Source organism: Narcine bancroftii, chromosome 4 (assembly GCF_036971445.1).
Source record: "Narcine bancroftii isolate sNarBan1 chromosome 4, sNarBan1.hap1, whole genome shotgun sequence".
NCBI lineage: Eukaryota > Metazoa > Chordata > Chondrichthyes > Torpediniformes > Narcinidae > Narcine > Narcine bancroftii.
Genome location: NC_091472.1, coordinates 270,726,261 through 270,745,056, shown reverse-complemented (window position 1 = coordinate 270,745,056; position 18,796 = coordinate 270,726,261). Strand labels below are relative to the sequence as shown.

The 18,796-nt window shown below is 40.4% G+C and overlaps 1 protein-coding gene and 1 long non-coding RNA gene across 3 annotated transcripts in view; one reads left to right on the top strand and one right to left on the bottom strand.

The window, feature by feature from the left end:
* LOC138760128 (uncharacterized) overlaps nucleotides 1-18,796 on the bottom strand; it is a 58,325-nt gene that overhangs the window by 21,214 nt on the left and 18,315 nt on the right. For both annotated transcript variants that reach the window (XR_011355446.1, XR_011355445.1), the window contains exon 2: nucleotides 9,753-9,904. This is a non-coding gene — a long non-coding RNA (uncharacterized lncRNA). The remainder of the gene's footprint in view (nucleotides 1-9,752; nucleotides 9,905-18,796) is intronic.
* LOC138761966 (uncharacterized) lies at nucleotides 12,346-16,213 on the top strand. Its single transcript, XM_069934998.1, has 2 exons — nucleotides 12,346-12,808; nucleotides 12,933-16,213. Exon 2 carries the CDS (start codon nucleotides 14,666-14,668, stop codon nucleotides 16,154-16,156), a length of 1,491 nt encoding a protein of 496 aa, XP_069791099.1. The 5' UTR covers nucleotides 12,346-12,808; nucleotides 12,933-14,665; the 3' UTR covers nucleotides 16,157-16,213.

The window sequence follows — 18,796 nt, the reverse complement described above, 5'->3', positions numbered from 1 at the left end:
ACAAAGATCTCTAAGTATCCTGGGAGAAATCTTGGGGACTTATTCACCTTATATATTTCAAGTTATACATGCATACATATTCAAATTTCATTATATAGTATAATCATATATAAAACATATATAAACCATATACATCTTGGCATTGAAACCCAAATCTAATTGACCACATTCACCTCCCCTCAAACCACCATCCCCCCCAAAAAAAAGTTTTTAAAAACCCCAAAGGAAAAAGAATAAAGCAAGAAAATAAAAAGTAATGTCTTAGGTCTATCATCCAAACCAGAGAGATCTAAATTTCCTGACTTGACCAAATCCAAAAGACATCAGTGTGGGTTTCAAAAATAGAGAAAAATAAGCAAAAATTCACAACATTGTGTTAAGCCTATAATTATCACATTCTGAATAAAAAAATATACTTTTATTGTTACCATAATTCTCATAATTATTCCATATCTCATTCTATCCCCCCACACTACACTTCGTTCAAAGACCTATTTTCCTTCCCTCAAAGATAAGACTCAGAACCAGAGACATTTCCCAAGAGAAAGAGATGCAAAAAAGATGTAATTACTAAATGGTAAAGACCTTCCCTTGGTATAAAATAGATTAAACACCACCCCCCTCTATTTTACGAGTAGTGAGAAAACCCACTAAGCATGTAAGTATAGATTTTGGAGGCCAAACTCCCCAACCCCCAGGCAAAATAATTTCAGAAAATTTTACTCGTTTTTTACCCAGAGGATTAACATCAAACAAATACCAATCCAGCAGGATGAAAAGTATCATTATTCAGTATTTAAAAATCAAGTTCAAAGAAGCTCTCTCATTCCCTTTCAATTTTCTTCAATGTTGATTTCTTGTTCACATATTTCTTTGGTACTATCAATACATTTTTTTAATCCATTTAACATGTCAATTTTCTTCAATGGTCAATTGTTTGCTACTACAATATCTTATGTTGTCCATTTGGCAGAGTAACTTTTAAATTGGCTGGTTGATGTAACACAAATTTATAACCTTTTTTCCAAAGGGTGATTGATCTTCAGTGGATTAAATTCCCGTCTGTGCATTAATAGTGCAGCACTTATGTCCAGATAGAAAAATATTTTTGCACCTTCAATTGCCAGTGGTTCTCCACCTCTCCCCTTAACATTTATTGCAGCAGCTCTTAATATTTTTCATGATCCTTAAATTTCATACATCTAATTATTATCTAAAGTAGTTTTTGATTTAACATTCACATCAGTGCGCATGCTGAGCATCCTCTTTTCCTCTTTGAGAGCATCTCTTGGCTCCATTGCCGAGAATGCTCCACTGTTCTTCCCAGACGTCTAACTATCTGCATGGGAGGCAGAGCAAGCTACAACTCCCGGCTTCTTGTTGTAAGGCCCTTTCCCGTTGAAAAACTCAATTTCTCGCTGGGAGCTCAAGCTCACCAAGATTTGCTGATTCTTCTTTGACATCTTCACCATTAGGGTAGATTCTTCCTTTCTCTCCTGTTTAAGTTACTATAAATTATTCTATTTTTCCTTTATTTTATATTTACCCAAGAGCTTCAGGAGGCCTCCTCCTTCCTCTTCTATATCACATGATGTCCCTCAAAATATTGTTTCTAACATGAAATTCTGGGTGGATATTGAGCTAACTTTTCAGAAAAATCTTTGTAATGCATAGATGACAACTTAGAATGTTAAAACAAAAGCATTAAATTTGGACAAAATGATCAAAAGAGGAAATATAGAAGATGAGGGAGCCAACTTGAGGATGACAAATATGGTCCTTTGAAGAAATGGATGAATTAAGCTACAAAAAATGATGTGAACAACTTGCTTAGGATATATATATATAAGAGAGGGCACTTTCAGATTAAAAGGATGGGGTTACCTCTAATTCTTATTTTGGGACAGTCTTCCAGTTGTCCATCTTATAACAAGAGGCTCTCTGCCAAAGTACAGCCCTGAAGATAGTTTCCATGACCTTATTGGACTACTTATATTCACTTTTCTTGACAGCACAGAAAGAGGGCCTTCACCCCATTGAATCCCATTTCCTGATTTACTTTCATGATCATTATTCTCTCTCATATGTCCATTAATTCTCTTCAAATCTCCCATAAGCAGAAGGAATAGTTTACAATCATAATTAACCTATTGACCAACATATCTCGGCAATAAATCACAGAATTCTGTAGATACCATGGTTGAAGTCAAACAGTGTCTTTTATGTAGCAAAGGTAAAAATACGTAACTGACGATGAGCCTTTCAGCTCTCACTCCCTTTTCCTCCAAACAGACCATTCTTGGTCTTCACCTTCCATCCCGCTATGCTTCCCATTCAAAAGATTTATCCTTTGCAGAATCCTTCAGTGAGATTCCATCACTGGATACAGCTTCTCTCTTTCCTTTTCAGTAAATTGAAAGAACTATTCTTTTGTAACAACTTTATCAACATTTCCATTTCCACCAATTATTCCCCTTCTCTTTGCAATTATCCATGCATCTGTTCTTTTATATACCTGTTCTTTTACCTTACCCCTTCCCAATATGCAGGGATTAAAATGTCCTTTAGAGAAAGCAGAGGTTCATTTGCACTTCTTCCAATTCGATATATTAGATCTAGTGTCTACTCTCAAATGAAGATCCCAAGTACAGAATTATGATCTTTTTGCTGTGCACTCTATTCTTTCTGCAGGTTTGGTGACTCTAGTTAACTGTTACTTTAATTCTTCATCCCACTCCTAGTCCAATCTATTGACTGGTTATTAAGACACAAAGTAATCTTAATTAATATAATTTCAACTTCCATATAAACACATTGTAGCTTTCAGGACACAAAAATGAATTGACCAATTTCAGATAACCTATTTTTTTTCCTGTTGGTATCAGATTAGGTGCTAGGTTATCCACCTGTATTATCAACTCATTTATTTTTTCTCTCCACAGATTTTACCTGATGTGCAATTTAGTACTCTCCTTTAGGTTTCAGGCTCCAACCTGCGTTTCACTTGTAGAATGTCCATTTCCTCATCTTCTCTTACTTATTCCCTCATTAATCTATGTATTAACCAAACGATTCTGTAAGAAAACTTGACCTCACTCGATCACAGATATTCTATGTTCTATTCATTCTCACCCGTTCTTTGTAACTTAAAACTTTTTAAAATCACTGATGAAAATTCTTCAAACTGAACCTTCAACTGATTTGTTTTTCCATGGAAGCTATCTAAATATTCCGGTACTTTTGTTTTATTATTTCAGATTTCCAGCCACAGGAAATCTTTTATTTTCAATTTCAGTCCCCAAAATTATCACTTACTCATTAAAAATTCTTTCATGCCCTTAAACATCTATATCTTCCTTTTTGCCAATATCAAAATCTCCATTTTCTACTATGATCTTTTACTGCCTTTTCCCCAAGTCTTTCCTCCAATTTAACAACTGTAGGAACTCTATAATTTAAAAAAAATTAATTATTATTTTTTAAAAATTTATATATACATCACGGTAACAGGCCATTTTGGCCCACGAGTCTATGCCGTCCAATTTATACCTCATTAACTTACAACGCCCCCCAATACATTTTTGTATGGTGGGAGGAAACCAGCATCCCTAGATAAAACCAACACAGTCATGGGGAAAACATACAAACTCATTATAGACAGCGCAGGATTCCAACCTCGGTCCAGTCCCGATCGCTGGTGTTGTAACGGCATTGTGCTAACCGCTATGCCAATAATCCTGCCCCTGTGTATATACAATATATAATACCTGTGTATTGTTTTATAAATATTGACACTTCTACTGCACTTACCATTGTAATGTTCCTCATTCCAGGAATTGGTATACTTCTTAAACAGTGTCCCTTGTGAGATATGATCCATTCACCAGCTAATGTTGAGCAAGCTATGTTTCCTGTCTTTGTTATATTCTCTGCCATCTTCAAAGGTCTTAATCAATCTGATCAAATAGTCTCTTAAAGCTTCCTATTGACTAACATTTGTTTCTTCCCTGACGTATGCACATGCATTTATTGCAGCTACACACCATGCAGTAAATACTGATCTGTTTCATTATCTGTTTTTCTCCTTCATGCTTATCCTCTCCCACATCCTGTTTAAGGCAGTTTAAGGTGCCCTAACATAGTGCATATTTCATATTAAGGCTGAGTGACTTGGAAAAATATAATTAATAACTGTCTTAATATAAAACACGCTCATCTGCATTAAAATATGCTGCAACTGTCAATGCACAGCTCATCATTAGTACTGTGAACTTAAAGTTCCTCATCAGTGTACAATGACAGCAGATTTCTTTTGTATGGTCGCTGTTCTGAAATCTGAAACCTCTTTCAGCTAAGAATTTAAGCATTATTTCCTTGCAAAGAGATAGTTTCCCCATTTCTTCCATTTTGCCAATGTCTGTACGGTCAATGTTAATGCCAAGTTAAAATTTCCATATGCTTAATAAGTAGCAATTAGCTGTGTTCTTAGCCCCCTGCTCTACTCACTATTCACCTAGAACTGTGTGGCTCGGTATGACAACAACACCATCTATAAACTTGCTGATGATACCACGGTAGTGGGTTGTATAAAAAGAGGTGATGAGTCAGCATATAGGATGGAGATTGAAAACTTGGCTGAATGCTGCACCAACAACCACGTCAAATTCAATGTCACCAAAACCAAGGAGCTGATTATTAACTTCAGGAAGGGAAAACTAGAAGTATACAATCCAATGATCATTCGAGGATTGGAGATGGAGATGGTGAGCATATTTAAGTTCTTGGGAATAACTATCTCGAAGGATCTTTCCTGAGCCCAACACACTAATGGTATCATGAAGAAAGCACATCAGTGCCTCTACTTCCTCAGGAGTATGCGGAGGTTTGGTAGGACATCAAAAACCCTGGCAAATTTCTGCAGAGGTGTGTTGGAAAATGTGCTAACCAGCTGCATCACGGTCTGATATGGAGACTCTAATACTCTTGAGTGGAAAGCCCTGCAAAAGGCAGTGGGCAAAGCCCAAGGCATTACAGGCAAAGCTCTCCCCACCATCGAGAACATCTGCAGGGAATGCTGCCATCAGAGACCAGCAGCAATCATCAATCTCCCAGCACATTGCTCTGGTCTCACTGCTAACCATCAAGAAAGGGGTCTAAGTGCCACAAGACTCGCACCACCAAGTTCAGGAACAGCAGCTACCCCTCCACCATTGGACTCTGCAGCAACAAACTCAGTTAGGGACTTATTTATGGACTCTTACTATTGCACTTTATTGATATTTTTCTCTCTCTCTGTATTGCAGTTTGTTTACATTTCTTTATTTGTTTACGTGTTTTTTTTCCCATTACTAATATATGGTAATTCTATCACGCCACAGGAAAAGGAAACTCAGGGTTGCATGTGATGTCACGCTTGTTCTCTGACAATAAATCTGAACTTTGAACTTTGTACAAACTTGTAAATCAGCAGTTGACTAAAGGCAAACTCTAAATAACATTTTAAGGAATAATCTAAGTACAGTACAACTCCGATTATCTGAAATGGTCATGACCAGGCCCATGTCGGATAGTTTTTTTTTGGAGAACCAGTCATTTTTTAGAAACCACCCAGAAGCACTGTGTAGTACGAATAAAAGCTCTCATGACTGGAGGGAGAAGAAATGCATTTATTAGCTTATAACTATGGTTAGGATCTCACAGTAGTCTTTGAAAGGGTTCTGGGTTTAGGCGGAGAACCAGGATTATATGTGAGCAGATGGAGGCGGAGCCAGCCATCAACACAACACTCTTCCAGGGAATCCTAGTTCACTGCACACAGCAAATCACTTGTAACAGTGTTTAAACCACAACAAACAATAAGGTAAGGACTTTAAGCATTAAAATAATGTTTAATTCTCACCAAAATATAATGCTGGTCACTGCCAATCACTAGCACCTTCTCACCGAGGCCCCGCTCATGCTGGGAGCCTGAGGTCCCTGCTGCCGCCTGGAGCCCGAGGTTCCCGCTGCTGCCACCGGGATCCTAAGGCCCACTGCTGCTGCTGCCAGGAATTTTGACGTCCTCTGCTGCTGGCGCTGGGAGCTTGAGGATCCCAGTCAGTTTGGCTCCGAAAATTTTCGAGAATCCGATTTCAGATAATCAGAGTTGTACTGTATATATCAATTTCTAATCATGTTGAACTTTAATGTGACAGGATTACAGGGAATAGCATAATCACAGTTATTTCACGGGTGCAGGAACATAAGTTCTGGATGATTGAAGTAAAAACTCAAACTGAATCCCACAAAGGAAATTGTGGAATTTAAATTCAAATAGTTAAATACGTTTGGAAGTGTTATTGATAGTAAACATGAAACTGTTTTTTTTGTAAAAACCTTCTGCTTCATATCACAGAGAAAGGTCTGCCATCCCTACTCAGTGTTGGCTATATGTGGCTCCAAACCTATCTATATGGCCTTCCAGGGCAAAAGAACATTGAACATTGAGCAATGCAGCACAGGAATAGACTCTTCAGCCCATGCCTCAGCACCAAATATATGCCCAAATTAAACTGAAACCCTTCTGTCTGCTCATGATGCATGTCTCTTTATGTCCTGCATATTCATGAGTCTATCTGGAAGCCTGTTAAATACTACTCTTGCGTCTGCTTCTAGGATTACTCCTGGCTGCCCATTCCATGACCAGTCCTTTAATGTAAAGAACACTGCATGAATTATTGATTCCTTCAGCATTTTCACAGCGTCAGCAGAGTTTCTTGTTTAACTCATCTTAAGCACATCATTATTACCCTAGGATAAAGGTTCTGAGTTTCTACCTTATCTCTGTCCCTATTAATTTTATAAAGTTCTAACAGGTCTTCTCTTGGCCTAGACACCCTTCCTTCCCCTTTTCAAGGATGACCGAAAATCCACACAATACTCCGAGTGTGGCCTCACCAAACTTTTGCACTGTGGCGACATTATTTTCTTACTTTTATAGTCATTGCCCCACTCAATGAACGAAATTGCACCATATGCCTTCTTTACCACCCTTTCTCTTTGTGTAGCCACTTTCAGGGAGTAATGGGCTTGAACCACAGATCGCCCTGCACATCAGTGTTGTTAAAAGGCCTGCCATTTTTTCACTGCACACACTTTCCCTTTATATATGGAGCCCAAAAGTGCAAAAACACTCATTTGTCTTGATTAAACTCCATCTGTCCGAATCTATAACTGATCTTTATCCTGCTTTATTCTTTGGTACGTCTCTATACAGTCCACAGCTCTACCAATCTTTATCCATTTGGGATGAGCGATAAATGCTGGCATTGACAGCAATGTCTACACCTTGTGAATTTATGAATTATAGAAAGGTATATCATGTTCAAAATGGCTTTGAAATTAATATTTAACCAACATTTCAAGAAAACAAAAATAATTGATCTTCTCAGGAAAGAACAGTAATCTTAAAAGTACAAAAAGTTTGCAAAAAATCAGTCAGAATAGATTTCAGTTTAATGAAGCTTCGACAGGTTTTCCAAAACATCCTTCTCAATCCACACAGCTAGAGTACAAACTGAAACATTAAAACCAATCATCACAAATGCTGTAGCATTGAAAATCAGGCAAAAGTACACCCAGCTAAATCCCCATAGGAGTAAATACATGATTCTTGAGGGCATCAAAATCTGGAGAATATATAGACAGTTTGGTCAAAGATCAAAATTAATAATTGAAAAGTCCTGCTATGCCGACTGAGCTCCACATGCTGCTATATTCCTTGGCACACCCAGTTGTTTTTATTTACTAATTCTCAGAAGGCTCCATCAATAAGGCTAATACTTACTTCCCTTTGCTAGTTGTCTTGCATGATATTTACAGTTTGTAAAAGATAGTAATTTGATGCCACAGAATGGTGTGCTGATATATTTCCTAAGAAATACCCTTATCGTGTACTGAGGTCTGAATTTACATATTGATCAGATCACTATAGGCATGAAAGAGCAGTTACATTTTCATGGCAATCTGAGAGCTTTATAATCATTTACTTCTTGATGTATTTATATTTTTCATTTGTACGAGAGATCCCAGAAGATTGGAGGGTTGTAAAAAAGAAAAACAATGACTTAGCAAATATTTGGCAATCAATTTTAGAAGAAAATATCCAGCACAAATTTTAATCCCCATTTGGACAAGAAAGGATTACATATTTGTAAAAATCAAATCATGACTATTAACCCAATGATTTTTTTAAATAATCAAGTAACAGAGTCATTGAAGTAGTGCATATGCCCCATATGGTTGTCACATGAAAGTCTACAGATGCTGAGATTGTGGTTAAAATGCAAACATGCTGAAGGAACTCAACGTGCCTTATAACTTCAATAGGAGGGAAAGAGATATTACTGACATTTTGGATCTGAGATCCTCTTCAAGGTAGTCATGGACCTGAATAAAAAGACTGGGAGAGAAGGGAAGAAAGGACAGGGGGAAGAGCACAGGTCAACAGGGAAAAAAAAGCGATAATTGGACATGGATAGCAGGACAGGAGATGAAAGGTGAGGATTGATCGAGGGAGAGCATGGCTCTGTGTGAAGGCAGACCTGGAACAAAGAAGACAGAAGAAAAGAGAGATGAAAGGAGACATGGGATCAGGGGGAGAGCCAAGATGGATGCACGATCAATTAACCAAATGACTGAAGTAGCAGGAACTGAAGGCTTTTATTAGCAAGAGATGGACAGCATCCCTTGAGCTGCTGGCTCACAGTGACCTGGGCTTGAACTGGGGGGAGGATTGTGGCATGACAGCCTTTATGGGCAGGAGTCACGAGCCGGCCAGTGAGAGCAAAGTCAAACCTATAAGTTCATGGTATTTACATACACAAGTGGTTTCACCACAAAGGGGTGGGAGGGGGAGGGGGGAAATAATGGAAACCAAAGATGTCTATGCTAATGCCATCTAGTTGAAGGGAGCCCAAACAGAATATGAGGTGTTGTTCTTCCAACCTGTGGGTTGTAGCAGTCTGACAGTGCATGAGACAATGGACAGACATCCGCATGGGAATGAGACGGGGAAATGAAATGGGTTACCACTGGAAGATCCCCGCTATTATAGTGACAGACCGAAGGTGCTCAGTGAATCAATCTCCCAGTTTGCATTCAGTCTCTCTGATGTAGAAAAGAACACAACAGGACACTGGACACAGTATATGACCACAAGTGAACTTTTGCTGCACTTGGAAGAACTGTTATGGCCCTGAATGGTGATGAAGGAGGAGGTGTGAGCACGTGTAGCATTTTTTTTGGCTACAAGGGCAGGTGCCAAAAGAGGAGTTGACAAGGGAGAAGGCAGTGAGTAGAGGAGAAGGGAAGATTTGTCTCGTGGTAGGATCACATTGTAGGTAGCAGAGATGGAAGAGGATGATATGTTGGATGCAAAGGCTAGTGAGGTGGTAGGTGATGACAAGAGGAATCCTGTCCTTTTGCGTGTGAGGGTGGAGGGGGCGAGGGCAGATATGTGGTTAATGAAGAATATGCAGGTGGAAGCTAAAGTGATATTAGTAAAGGGGAAGCCATATTTTTTGAAGAAGTATGACATCTTGGATGATCTCTCAGGAAGACCTTAACCATATGGAATTTACCTGTGCTCTGTATTTTCCATGTATGTGTGTGTAGCATGATCCAGAGAAACTCTCTTTGGTGTATATGTTCATTCAGATGATAATAAACTTGAACTTGAACAACAAGCTGAGTCTTTTTATCAAGAGTTGTACCTTCTGGGGATATTGGAGATATACAATTTAGACGTATTTTGCTCGTGAAGGTCGCCTTGGCGGTAGCCAGGAAGTGTACAGCAGTTTCGAGGAAGTCCGACTCCCAACTAAATACTACACAATGGAATGTAGAACTGCAGAGATGCATTCCCCTGGAGAAAATCACATATAACCAAAGGAAGAAGTATGACAGATTTGTTGGAGTATGGCAACCTTACCTGAGATATATCGGCACTTTGATAGACTAGTTTCCACCCCCCCCCCCCTCAATCTATCCCCAGCAGGAAAAGGAGTGTGACTAGTGAAACAGGATATATGGTGCCGCCGACCTGTTAATTTTTCTTTTCAGTTGTACTGGGTTTTATTTTTGATTTTCTTTGTTTCTTAGTCATTATCATTTCTGTTTTTTTTTTCTTTTTTTCTTCTATTTAGGTTTTTGTAGGGGTTGGTGGCCCCATTGATGTCTGGATAAACATAAATTACTTGACTGTTCATTAAATTGTATGTGGGGGTGGGGAGGGGGAGGGAAAGGAGATAAATGCAGACTCTGAATTGGAAAGAACGAATAGTTTGCTGAGTTTTGTGAGTCTATGAAAATCATAAATAAAATATTCAAAAAAAGAACCAGCTGAGTCTTTTCAACCTCTCTTTGTTCAGCGCAACAAGCATCCCTCAAATCTCACCAATTTGCTCTCTTGGAACCTACCGCAGTGACTGCAATGGACCAAATGGACTCTCTCTGTATTGTGACTTTTATATGATATGCATGAGGAAAACCTAAGCCTTTTTGAATGATTGAAATACTCCAATCCAAACTTCTCTGGACTTCAATGTGAATTTAGAGGCAATATTGGTCTTAAAGGAAGCAACTGCACAATCTGTTTGTTATGGTATTTACTAGTCTTTTCTGCACATTCAGTCTATTGTGAAGGATTGGTGAAAAGATGGATTAATGCTCTATATATTATTCTTAGAGCTACTGCAGTTTAGAGTACATACAAATGAGGAAAGGAGATTGTAGTGGACACAGCGCTATTCGTTATTACAGCACCAGCGGCCCAGGTTTTAATCCAGAACTGTCTGTAAGGAGTTTTATGTTTTCCCCATGACCTGCATGGGTTTCCTTTGGATATTCTGGATTCTATCCTTCCTCCAAAAATATACAGTGTTTGTTGCTTAATTGGTGGATTTAGGCAGGACAGGCTCATGGGACAGAAGGGTCAGCTTCCATTCTGTAGCTCTTAAAAAAAAATTACAGAAAGTATTGCTTTTTCTGACAACAGCCAATATTGCACAGTCTGTGGGACATATTAGCAGGTCTAAATTGCAGATGATATTCTGGTATTGTTATAAAATTTGTCAAGTTTTTGCCACATTTTCTTGAGACAACTTCAAAACCTTTTGAGAAATTTCAAGTCTCACAAGACACACAAGTTCAAGTTCAGAGGGTTTGTTCAGTTTCAGAACAGATTGCAATTTTGTGGAGGTTTACTGGTAGAGACAAAGACTGGGGAAAATATCTGCGCAATGAGTGGCTTTGGACAGGAAATGGTGCGCCAATATTTCTGATCAATGTCCTCTCATCTGCTTCCTTTTTCTGATCTTGAAGATTAACCAGAGGCTTATAACCACATATCAAATACTAAGTAATTACAGGGTTTACCCAAGAGAAATTAGTCTTAGAAAAAAACTTAAGGAACTCATAGCAGTTAGCCCTATGTGACTCAAGGCCAGACTGGAAGTGAAAATTAATGTGCTGTGCATTAAATACTATGTAATGTCTGTCTTATAAAGCAGCATGTCTTCAAAATGATCAAGAGCAGCATTCCAGGGAGTCGAGTAATCTTATTAAAAGGACTCTGACTGAGAATTCTCAACTGTCAATCACCCTGATTCTATATCTAACATCACAGCAATCATTATGTAATCCAGTTGACTAACAGAAATATTCTGAAGCAGCCTCAAAATAAAAGTTTTTTTTTGTATTCCCTGTCATTAAAAAAAAACATAATTAGAAGGCTTTTCAAAGTTGTACATGAATTGTTTTCAGCAATTCCTGCCATTCTCTCATGAGAGATTTAAACACAGACATTCCATAACCGTATAACCATATAACCATTTACGGAGCGGAAACAGGCCTTTAACAGGGCAATTTATATTTATTTTGGCAGTTCAAACTCCAGAAAGCTATTGAATTATATTGTGGCAGCCCTCTTTTATGAATGCAAATACAAGTAAAAAAATAATGCTCATAGGTCAACAATTCTCCCATGTGCTTGGTGAGCAAAACAATTTAATATGTGTCATTGTTTGAACACTAGAGGGAGGTCATGGTACTCACAAGAGATGAGGAAAGAACTATTCCAAAGTAGGTGACACATGAAATTAAGAACCCGTATTGACCACTCAATTCCTCAAGCTCGCACTGACATTTAGTGCAATCATGGCAGATCCACCTGAGGCCCCATTCACTACTCTGTACCAATTCCCCATAGCCCTCAATTCCACTAACTTTAAAAAAATTGTCCATTTCCTCTTTAAATAACCCCAAATGTTCTAGCTACCACAGCCTTTGAGTAGACAACTCCTGTAAGGTAAAACATCATGAGATGGGAATGTGTAGGGAGTTACCCTGTACAGGGCAGTAACAAGAAGGGGAGGTGTCCTTGTACTCCTGTTAGGTAAAACATCATGAGATGGGACCGGAGAAGGAGTCACCCAGTACTAAGGAGTAACAGAATGCATCCTTGTACTTACAAGATAAGAGAGACATTGATGGATTGAGAGGCAGGAAGCTAGCAGGGAAAGGATAGCAACAGTTTTAGTCATTGGACAAGTAATGATATGATGATGTTCTAAGCACATATCCAAGGGTATAAAAAAATCACCATTTTGCTGATAACGGCAGAATGCATTCTCCGACTAACTTTGTTAGTCGCAAGTGTTACAATCCGGTAATAAAGAACAAAGAACCCTGATTTCGACTCAGCCTGGTGTTTGTCTCACTCATTCATGAACAAAGCAGACCTAACAATTTGGTGACCCCGACGTGATGGGTGAGTGAACACTGGACGACGGTTTCTGTTTTTTCTGACAATCATCTCAGCCGGCTGATAAAAAGGTCCAGAGAAGCCTGTTTTAACAAAATTCTCTTTTTTTTTAAATCTTTATGATTGTCAGTAAGAACTGGAGATCGGACAAATTAGACGACCACAATTGAAGGTCGCATGCCAGGATTGTAACACGTAAGTGATTACAGACAAGATAAAAGTCCTTAAGGTGTTTGAATGACATTTATTAAGTGCTTCGCAAGAAACTACTAGAGTTTAAAAGTCTTTATTGTGTCGTTGCAAAGTCCAATAGAGTGAGAAGGTGGTCTATAAACAATTGAGGACCTGAGTTTTCTGCCCTAAACTGGTTATTAAGAGGAGAAATCTCCCACGTGAAGGTTGGGCTTTGAAAGAAAACAAAGGTTCAGGCTTATTGGCCTCAATTGTATCTGAGAGACTGACTTATAAATGTCCGGTAGGTATGATAATGTCTGTACACTTGAGAAGTTAAGAATTTATTTCCCCAATTCGCCGTGGTGGAATACCACAGCAGACACTAGAGACCTTGAGACAACAAAAAAAGTACTCAGGGACGCCTGCCTGGTGAACAAGAACGACGACAGAAGGCTGCGACAGCTGTGTCCGGATCAGGTAGGAGATATTAATGAAAAAGTTGACAAACTCCTAAGAGACACCCGGTTTATTCGAAATACTTTTGATAAGTTAAATGAGGGTATTCCCAACATCACCAAGGAGATAAAGTTACGTAAATTCATAGATTGGTACAGGGAAACAGGACAAAAGTATAGCCCAAATATTTGGTTTTCTAGTTGTAATTTAACTTTCAGAACCCTTTGGGAAAACAGAGAGTGGAAAACGAGCAATCAGAGTATACAGGACAGTCTGAAGTCAATTGGAGGACAAGACTTAGAGACTGTTCTTTTAAAAGATATTAGTCATCCAGCTTGCAAGGAGACATTTTTAAAAGCAATTTTCGTTGACATAGATCCCCTAAATGGACAAGAACCTAAATTAAAACAGGCATTAGAAAGCGGTCCCGCAGCTATGGCTGTACAGTTGCCTGCTAAGACTTTTGACCAAGTTATTAAGGAAATTAATCAGGAATTAGAGGAGCGAAATACCAGTAATGCGGCATTGGAAAAACAAAAAATGCTCCGAAAATGTGTAGACCGCTGGAGGAAGAGGGGTTGGTTACCCGGGGGCACTGAGATGTTCCTGACAGGTGAGGAAAAAAAAAATTTTAAAACGTAGAGGCTTAGATAAGCTGGAAGAAACAAAACACAGAAGGGAAAGGAAAAGTGCCTGTTTCCAGTTTCCAGCCACGAAGTGTCCGGGTTTGCTCTCTCCCTCCCTCCTTTCACCCTCCCCCCTCTCTCTTCTCTCCCCCTCTCTCTCTTCTCCCCCCCCCTCCTCTCTCACCCACTCCCCCTCCCAATCCCAATCTGTGGCGGTGCTGCCCTGAAATCCCCAGGTTGGGCAGGGCAGAGAAATACAATTTGGTTTTAATTTTGTGCCCACAATTCCAGCTCCGCATCAAATGGGATCCTGTTTTATCCTCTCTCCCTCCCTTTTTCCCGCACCCCCACCATTGCGGGATCAGGGCAGACATTGTGGGCTGACGTGTAGCTCACTCGAGGTGGGAGGGAAGGAAGGAGTGATAGTTCCCAGTGGTGGGAGACCCAATCTGATCCAGACCAGTGATCACAGGATGAGAACCTTTTAAAACCTTTGAAACGAAAGTGTTAATCTGAAGACTTTTCTCCCAGTGGGGCCAGTGCAAGGCATTTACTCTCTCTATCTCTTGTGCTCTGTGTATCTGCCTCTCTATCTCTTTCTCTCGCTATGCTCTCTCTCTCTCTCTCTCTCTCTCTCTCTCTCTCTCTCTCTCTCTCTGACACCCCAGATGGGATACTGGAGTCACGTCCCTTATATCCAGATATTGAGACACTGGGGTGTGACAAGAACCACGGGAATAGGGACACATCAGACGAGGTACAGGCCCCTTTAATAAAAATAGAAGGGGGAGTAATAGATGTAGAGACCCCTCTGGAGTCCAAGAAAATAGAAAAGGAGTTAGAGATACAGAAATGGAACATGAAAAAGGTTCAGGATAACATTAAAAAATTAAACAGAGATATTAATGTGCTGGGGCAGATCAGTGAGGATCAAAAAGAATTAATGGTAGGTGTATTGAAGGAAGTGGAAAAGATAACTACAACACTGTCAGGAGAAATTAAAGCTGAAGGAATGGTAATAGGAGTAAAGGACGAAAAGTGTAGTACAGATGAGGAAACGAGATACGATCCACCATGGGAGGAAAGTAGAAGGAAAAGACTCGGGAGGGAGAAAAATAGACATGCCTACCTGGACATAGTTAGGACAAAAGAGAAAGATGTGAAACAACTAAATTATGGCCGAAAAGATTATCTTAGAGATGAACGTGACCAATATACCTTTGACCCTGAGACATTGGAAGCTGATAGGGACAGTGACAGTGACGAAGAAGAGTCAGAACAAGGTGGGATAAATAAATGCATGCCAAGAGTAAAGAAGGAGCAGAAATCCCCAAAATTGAGATATCAATGCCCATTACTGATCACGGGACGGGGAACTCATAAATATGTACCCTGGTCACGAATGGACTTAGAGAGTTTAATGAAAAAACTACCTCCGTTGAGTAATGGGGCTAGTCCATGGATTTCTTGTTTTGAGCGAGAAACCTGCCAAGAACAATTAGCACTCGCAGATGTCAGAACTATCATGATAAAATTAAAGGCAGAAGGGGCCCTGAAGCAAATAGAGAAAATTGTAAGAAGCAGTAAATTGGGGGATGAAATAGAATTTAACCCACTTCGGAATAAATTTTGGGAAGCACTTAGAGAAACATTTCCTACACCCTATAGTTTGGATGCCTTGGTAACCCTTCATCTAAAGGAAGGAGAGACTGCACACGAGTATTTCACTCGAGCATGGGACTTATGGGAAACAGGGACTGGAGAAAGACCCGACCACAGCCCCTTAGGAAGGGCTCACTTTCGTAATGGGATAATAAACGGACTACCTGCTACGGTTCAAGCAAAATTAAGGGACATTGTGGGATTAGAGACAATGTCAGAGGATTTGTGGAAAAGACACCTGACACATGCAATCAAACGACATCGTCAATCAGAGCATGCTAAGTCAGAAAGTGCGTCCCAGAAGGAGGTGGACAAGACAACCGATAAATTGGTGAGAGCCATAGAACATATAGGGGTTAAATTAGCGGCCCAACAGATAGTCCCACAGGTCATGGGGCCAGTGATAAATCCGGGACCCCAAGTAAGAAATGGTTGAGAAAGACAGCTAGGTACAATGTATAGAGGGGAACATGCAGTATGCTGGTACTGCCAAAATCCTGGACACTACCAGCGGAACTGTCCGGAGGCTGGGAGAGCAAGGGGAAAAAGATTACCCTCTATGAGAGGCTATCGGGGAAGAGGAGGAAACTTAAGAGGACAAGCAAGGGGTAGGGGTGGACACATTGATGGGCCCCAGAGAATCGGGGGGTGGCAGAGTGATCAACAAGTCCAGGCACCTCAGTGTAATGACTATATTGAGGAAGGTGCTGAATTTGATTATTGAAGGTGCCATGGAGAATCAAAAATCACGCCTCCCTGGGAGCCACCAAAAATTTGGGGGACGGTAAATGGAGAAAAAATTGAATTTATGGTTGACACAGGGGCAGCAGTTACGACAGTGATTAAAAAACCCCCAGGGAGCACATTTTCGGGCAAAACATTATCTACAATAGGATTCTCCGGGATAAGGGAAACACAGCCCTATACAGATAACATCGACATGACATTTGGACGACAAAGGGTTAAAACGCCTGTCCTGGTTGTGCCAAGTTGCCCCATTAATTTATTAGCAAGGGACATTCTTACCAAACTAGGAATAACCATACAATGTTCTGAGAAGGGCCTTCGGTTAACATACCCAGGGGATACAATAAGAAGGGGAGGACAGTTTATAGTAATGACCCCATCTAACGCTTCAGAAGACTCTGTGGAGGTTAGTATTTTCTGGAGTCGGCTACTGTATGATGAACCAGGCCCAGGGCTGATTAAACAGTTTTTTGAGTGGAGGGCCAGTATTCCACGGTATGGGGATTACCATTATCCACTAGATCCTATGCATGTTACATTAAACTACACCATCCACCCGGACCAGGAATATGAGGAGAGGTGGGACTCTCTAAAAGAAGGGAAGACAGAAACGATACATTGTCCATTTATCTTTGTAGGTAAGGAGGGAATAGCTGCTATGGTTGTCATGACAGAAGAACAAATGGAGTGGTTCTGCTTAGGAGTAGAAAGTGTGCCTCATGTGACCTTGGGTATTGCCAAAGATCATCACGCTCGACAGCTGGGTCCGATGGTAAAGGAAGCGATAGGGTGTGAATACAGGCAGACAGAAATCCCGGGATATTCCACCTCGGAGGGAGGAAAATTTGTCAGACTGAATATTGAAGCATGGGACCAGGTAGTGAATGAGAAAGTAGAAAGAGACCGAGCCATAGAAGGAGAAAATATTGATCACAGAGACTCAGACAAATATCTTTCTAATCTGAGTCCACATATATGGACAACGGGGCCCTATGATGTGGGAGTAATAAAAGGAGAGGTATTTCTAGAATTGGCCAACCCCGGGCAGAAACCAATATGGAGAAAACAATACCGCTTGTCGCCCAGTCAGGAGGAGGGTATTAAAGGAACGATAGAAGGGTTAATGGAGTCAGGGGTTTTAAGGGCGGCACCTGACAGTATGTGGAACACGCCCATCATGCCTGTTCCCAAACAGGGTAGAAAAGACTGGAGGATGGTACACGACCTCCGGGAAATTAACTTGGCTACCAAGACCATCGGGAGACCAGTCCCAGACCCATATGTAGCACTTAGGGCTCTGAGTCCGGAGCACGAATACTATACTGTCATTGATCTGGCAAACGCATTCTTCTGCTTGAATTTAGCTGAGGAATGGCAAGACTGGTTAACTTTCACTTACCAAGCACATCGGTACACATACACTAGGGTTATAAGGACAGTCCAGGACTGTTCAATCAGGCCCTTAGCGAAATCCTAATGAAATTAAAGCTCCCGGAAGATGTTACACTGATTCAGTATGTAGACGACCTACTATTAGCAGGGAAAACGCCACATGGGTGCCTGACAGGGCAGCCAAACAGGTTACTGGTTATCATGAACATATACAGGGGATGATTTTGAGGTCCCATAACAAAAAAAAATGAATCTGAAACTAAGGAGACTTGTAGCAGATTGAATGACTACACAGATGAGTTTTGTGGAGGAAGAGTGCTGTACAACTGGCTCCCTGCTAACTGGGATGGTCGGTGTACTCTAGTAACCCTTAATGCGCCAGTGCTGATTGTCAAAAGGCAGGAGGGAGACGAGGATTCCCTAGAATTGCGCCACACAGAGAGTTGGCTGTGGAGGAAAAGGAGGAGTGTTGGACTCTTGGGGCCGGGAGGAAGGAACCCTGATGGGGTATGGATTGATGCCATTGGCCAAGCCCGGAATATTCCGGACGAATTTAAATTAGCCGATGAGATTGCAGCTGGGTTTGAAAGCTTTCCTGTTTTTAGTGCAATTTTTCCCATCACTGTAAATAAGAATGTTAATAGGATCAACCTTATTCACTATAATGTCCAGCGCCTTGCAAATTTGACCAGGGACGTTGTTGAGGCAATACATCAACAACTGTCAGAAACTTCCCTTATGACACTTCAGAATAGGATAGCGATTGATATGGTCCTGGCAGAGAAAGGTGGAGTGTGTGCTATGTTTGGAGATCTATGCTGCACTTCTATCTCTAATAACACAGGGCCAGATGGATCACTCACTAAGGGGTTAACGAAACTTAGGGCATTGGCGAAAGAATTAAAAGCCCAGTCTGGAGTCTCCAATCCTGTTTTAT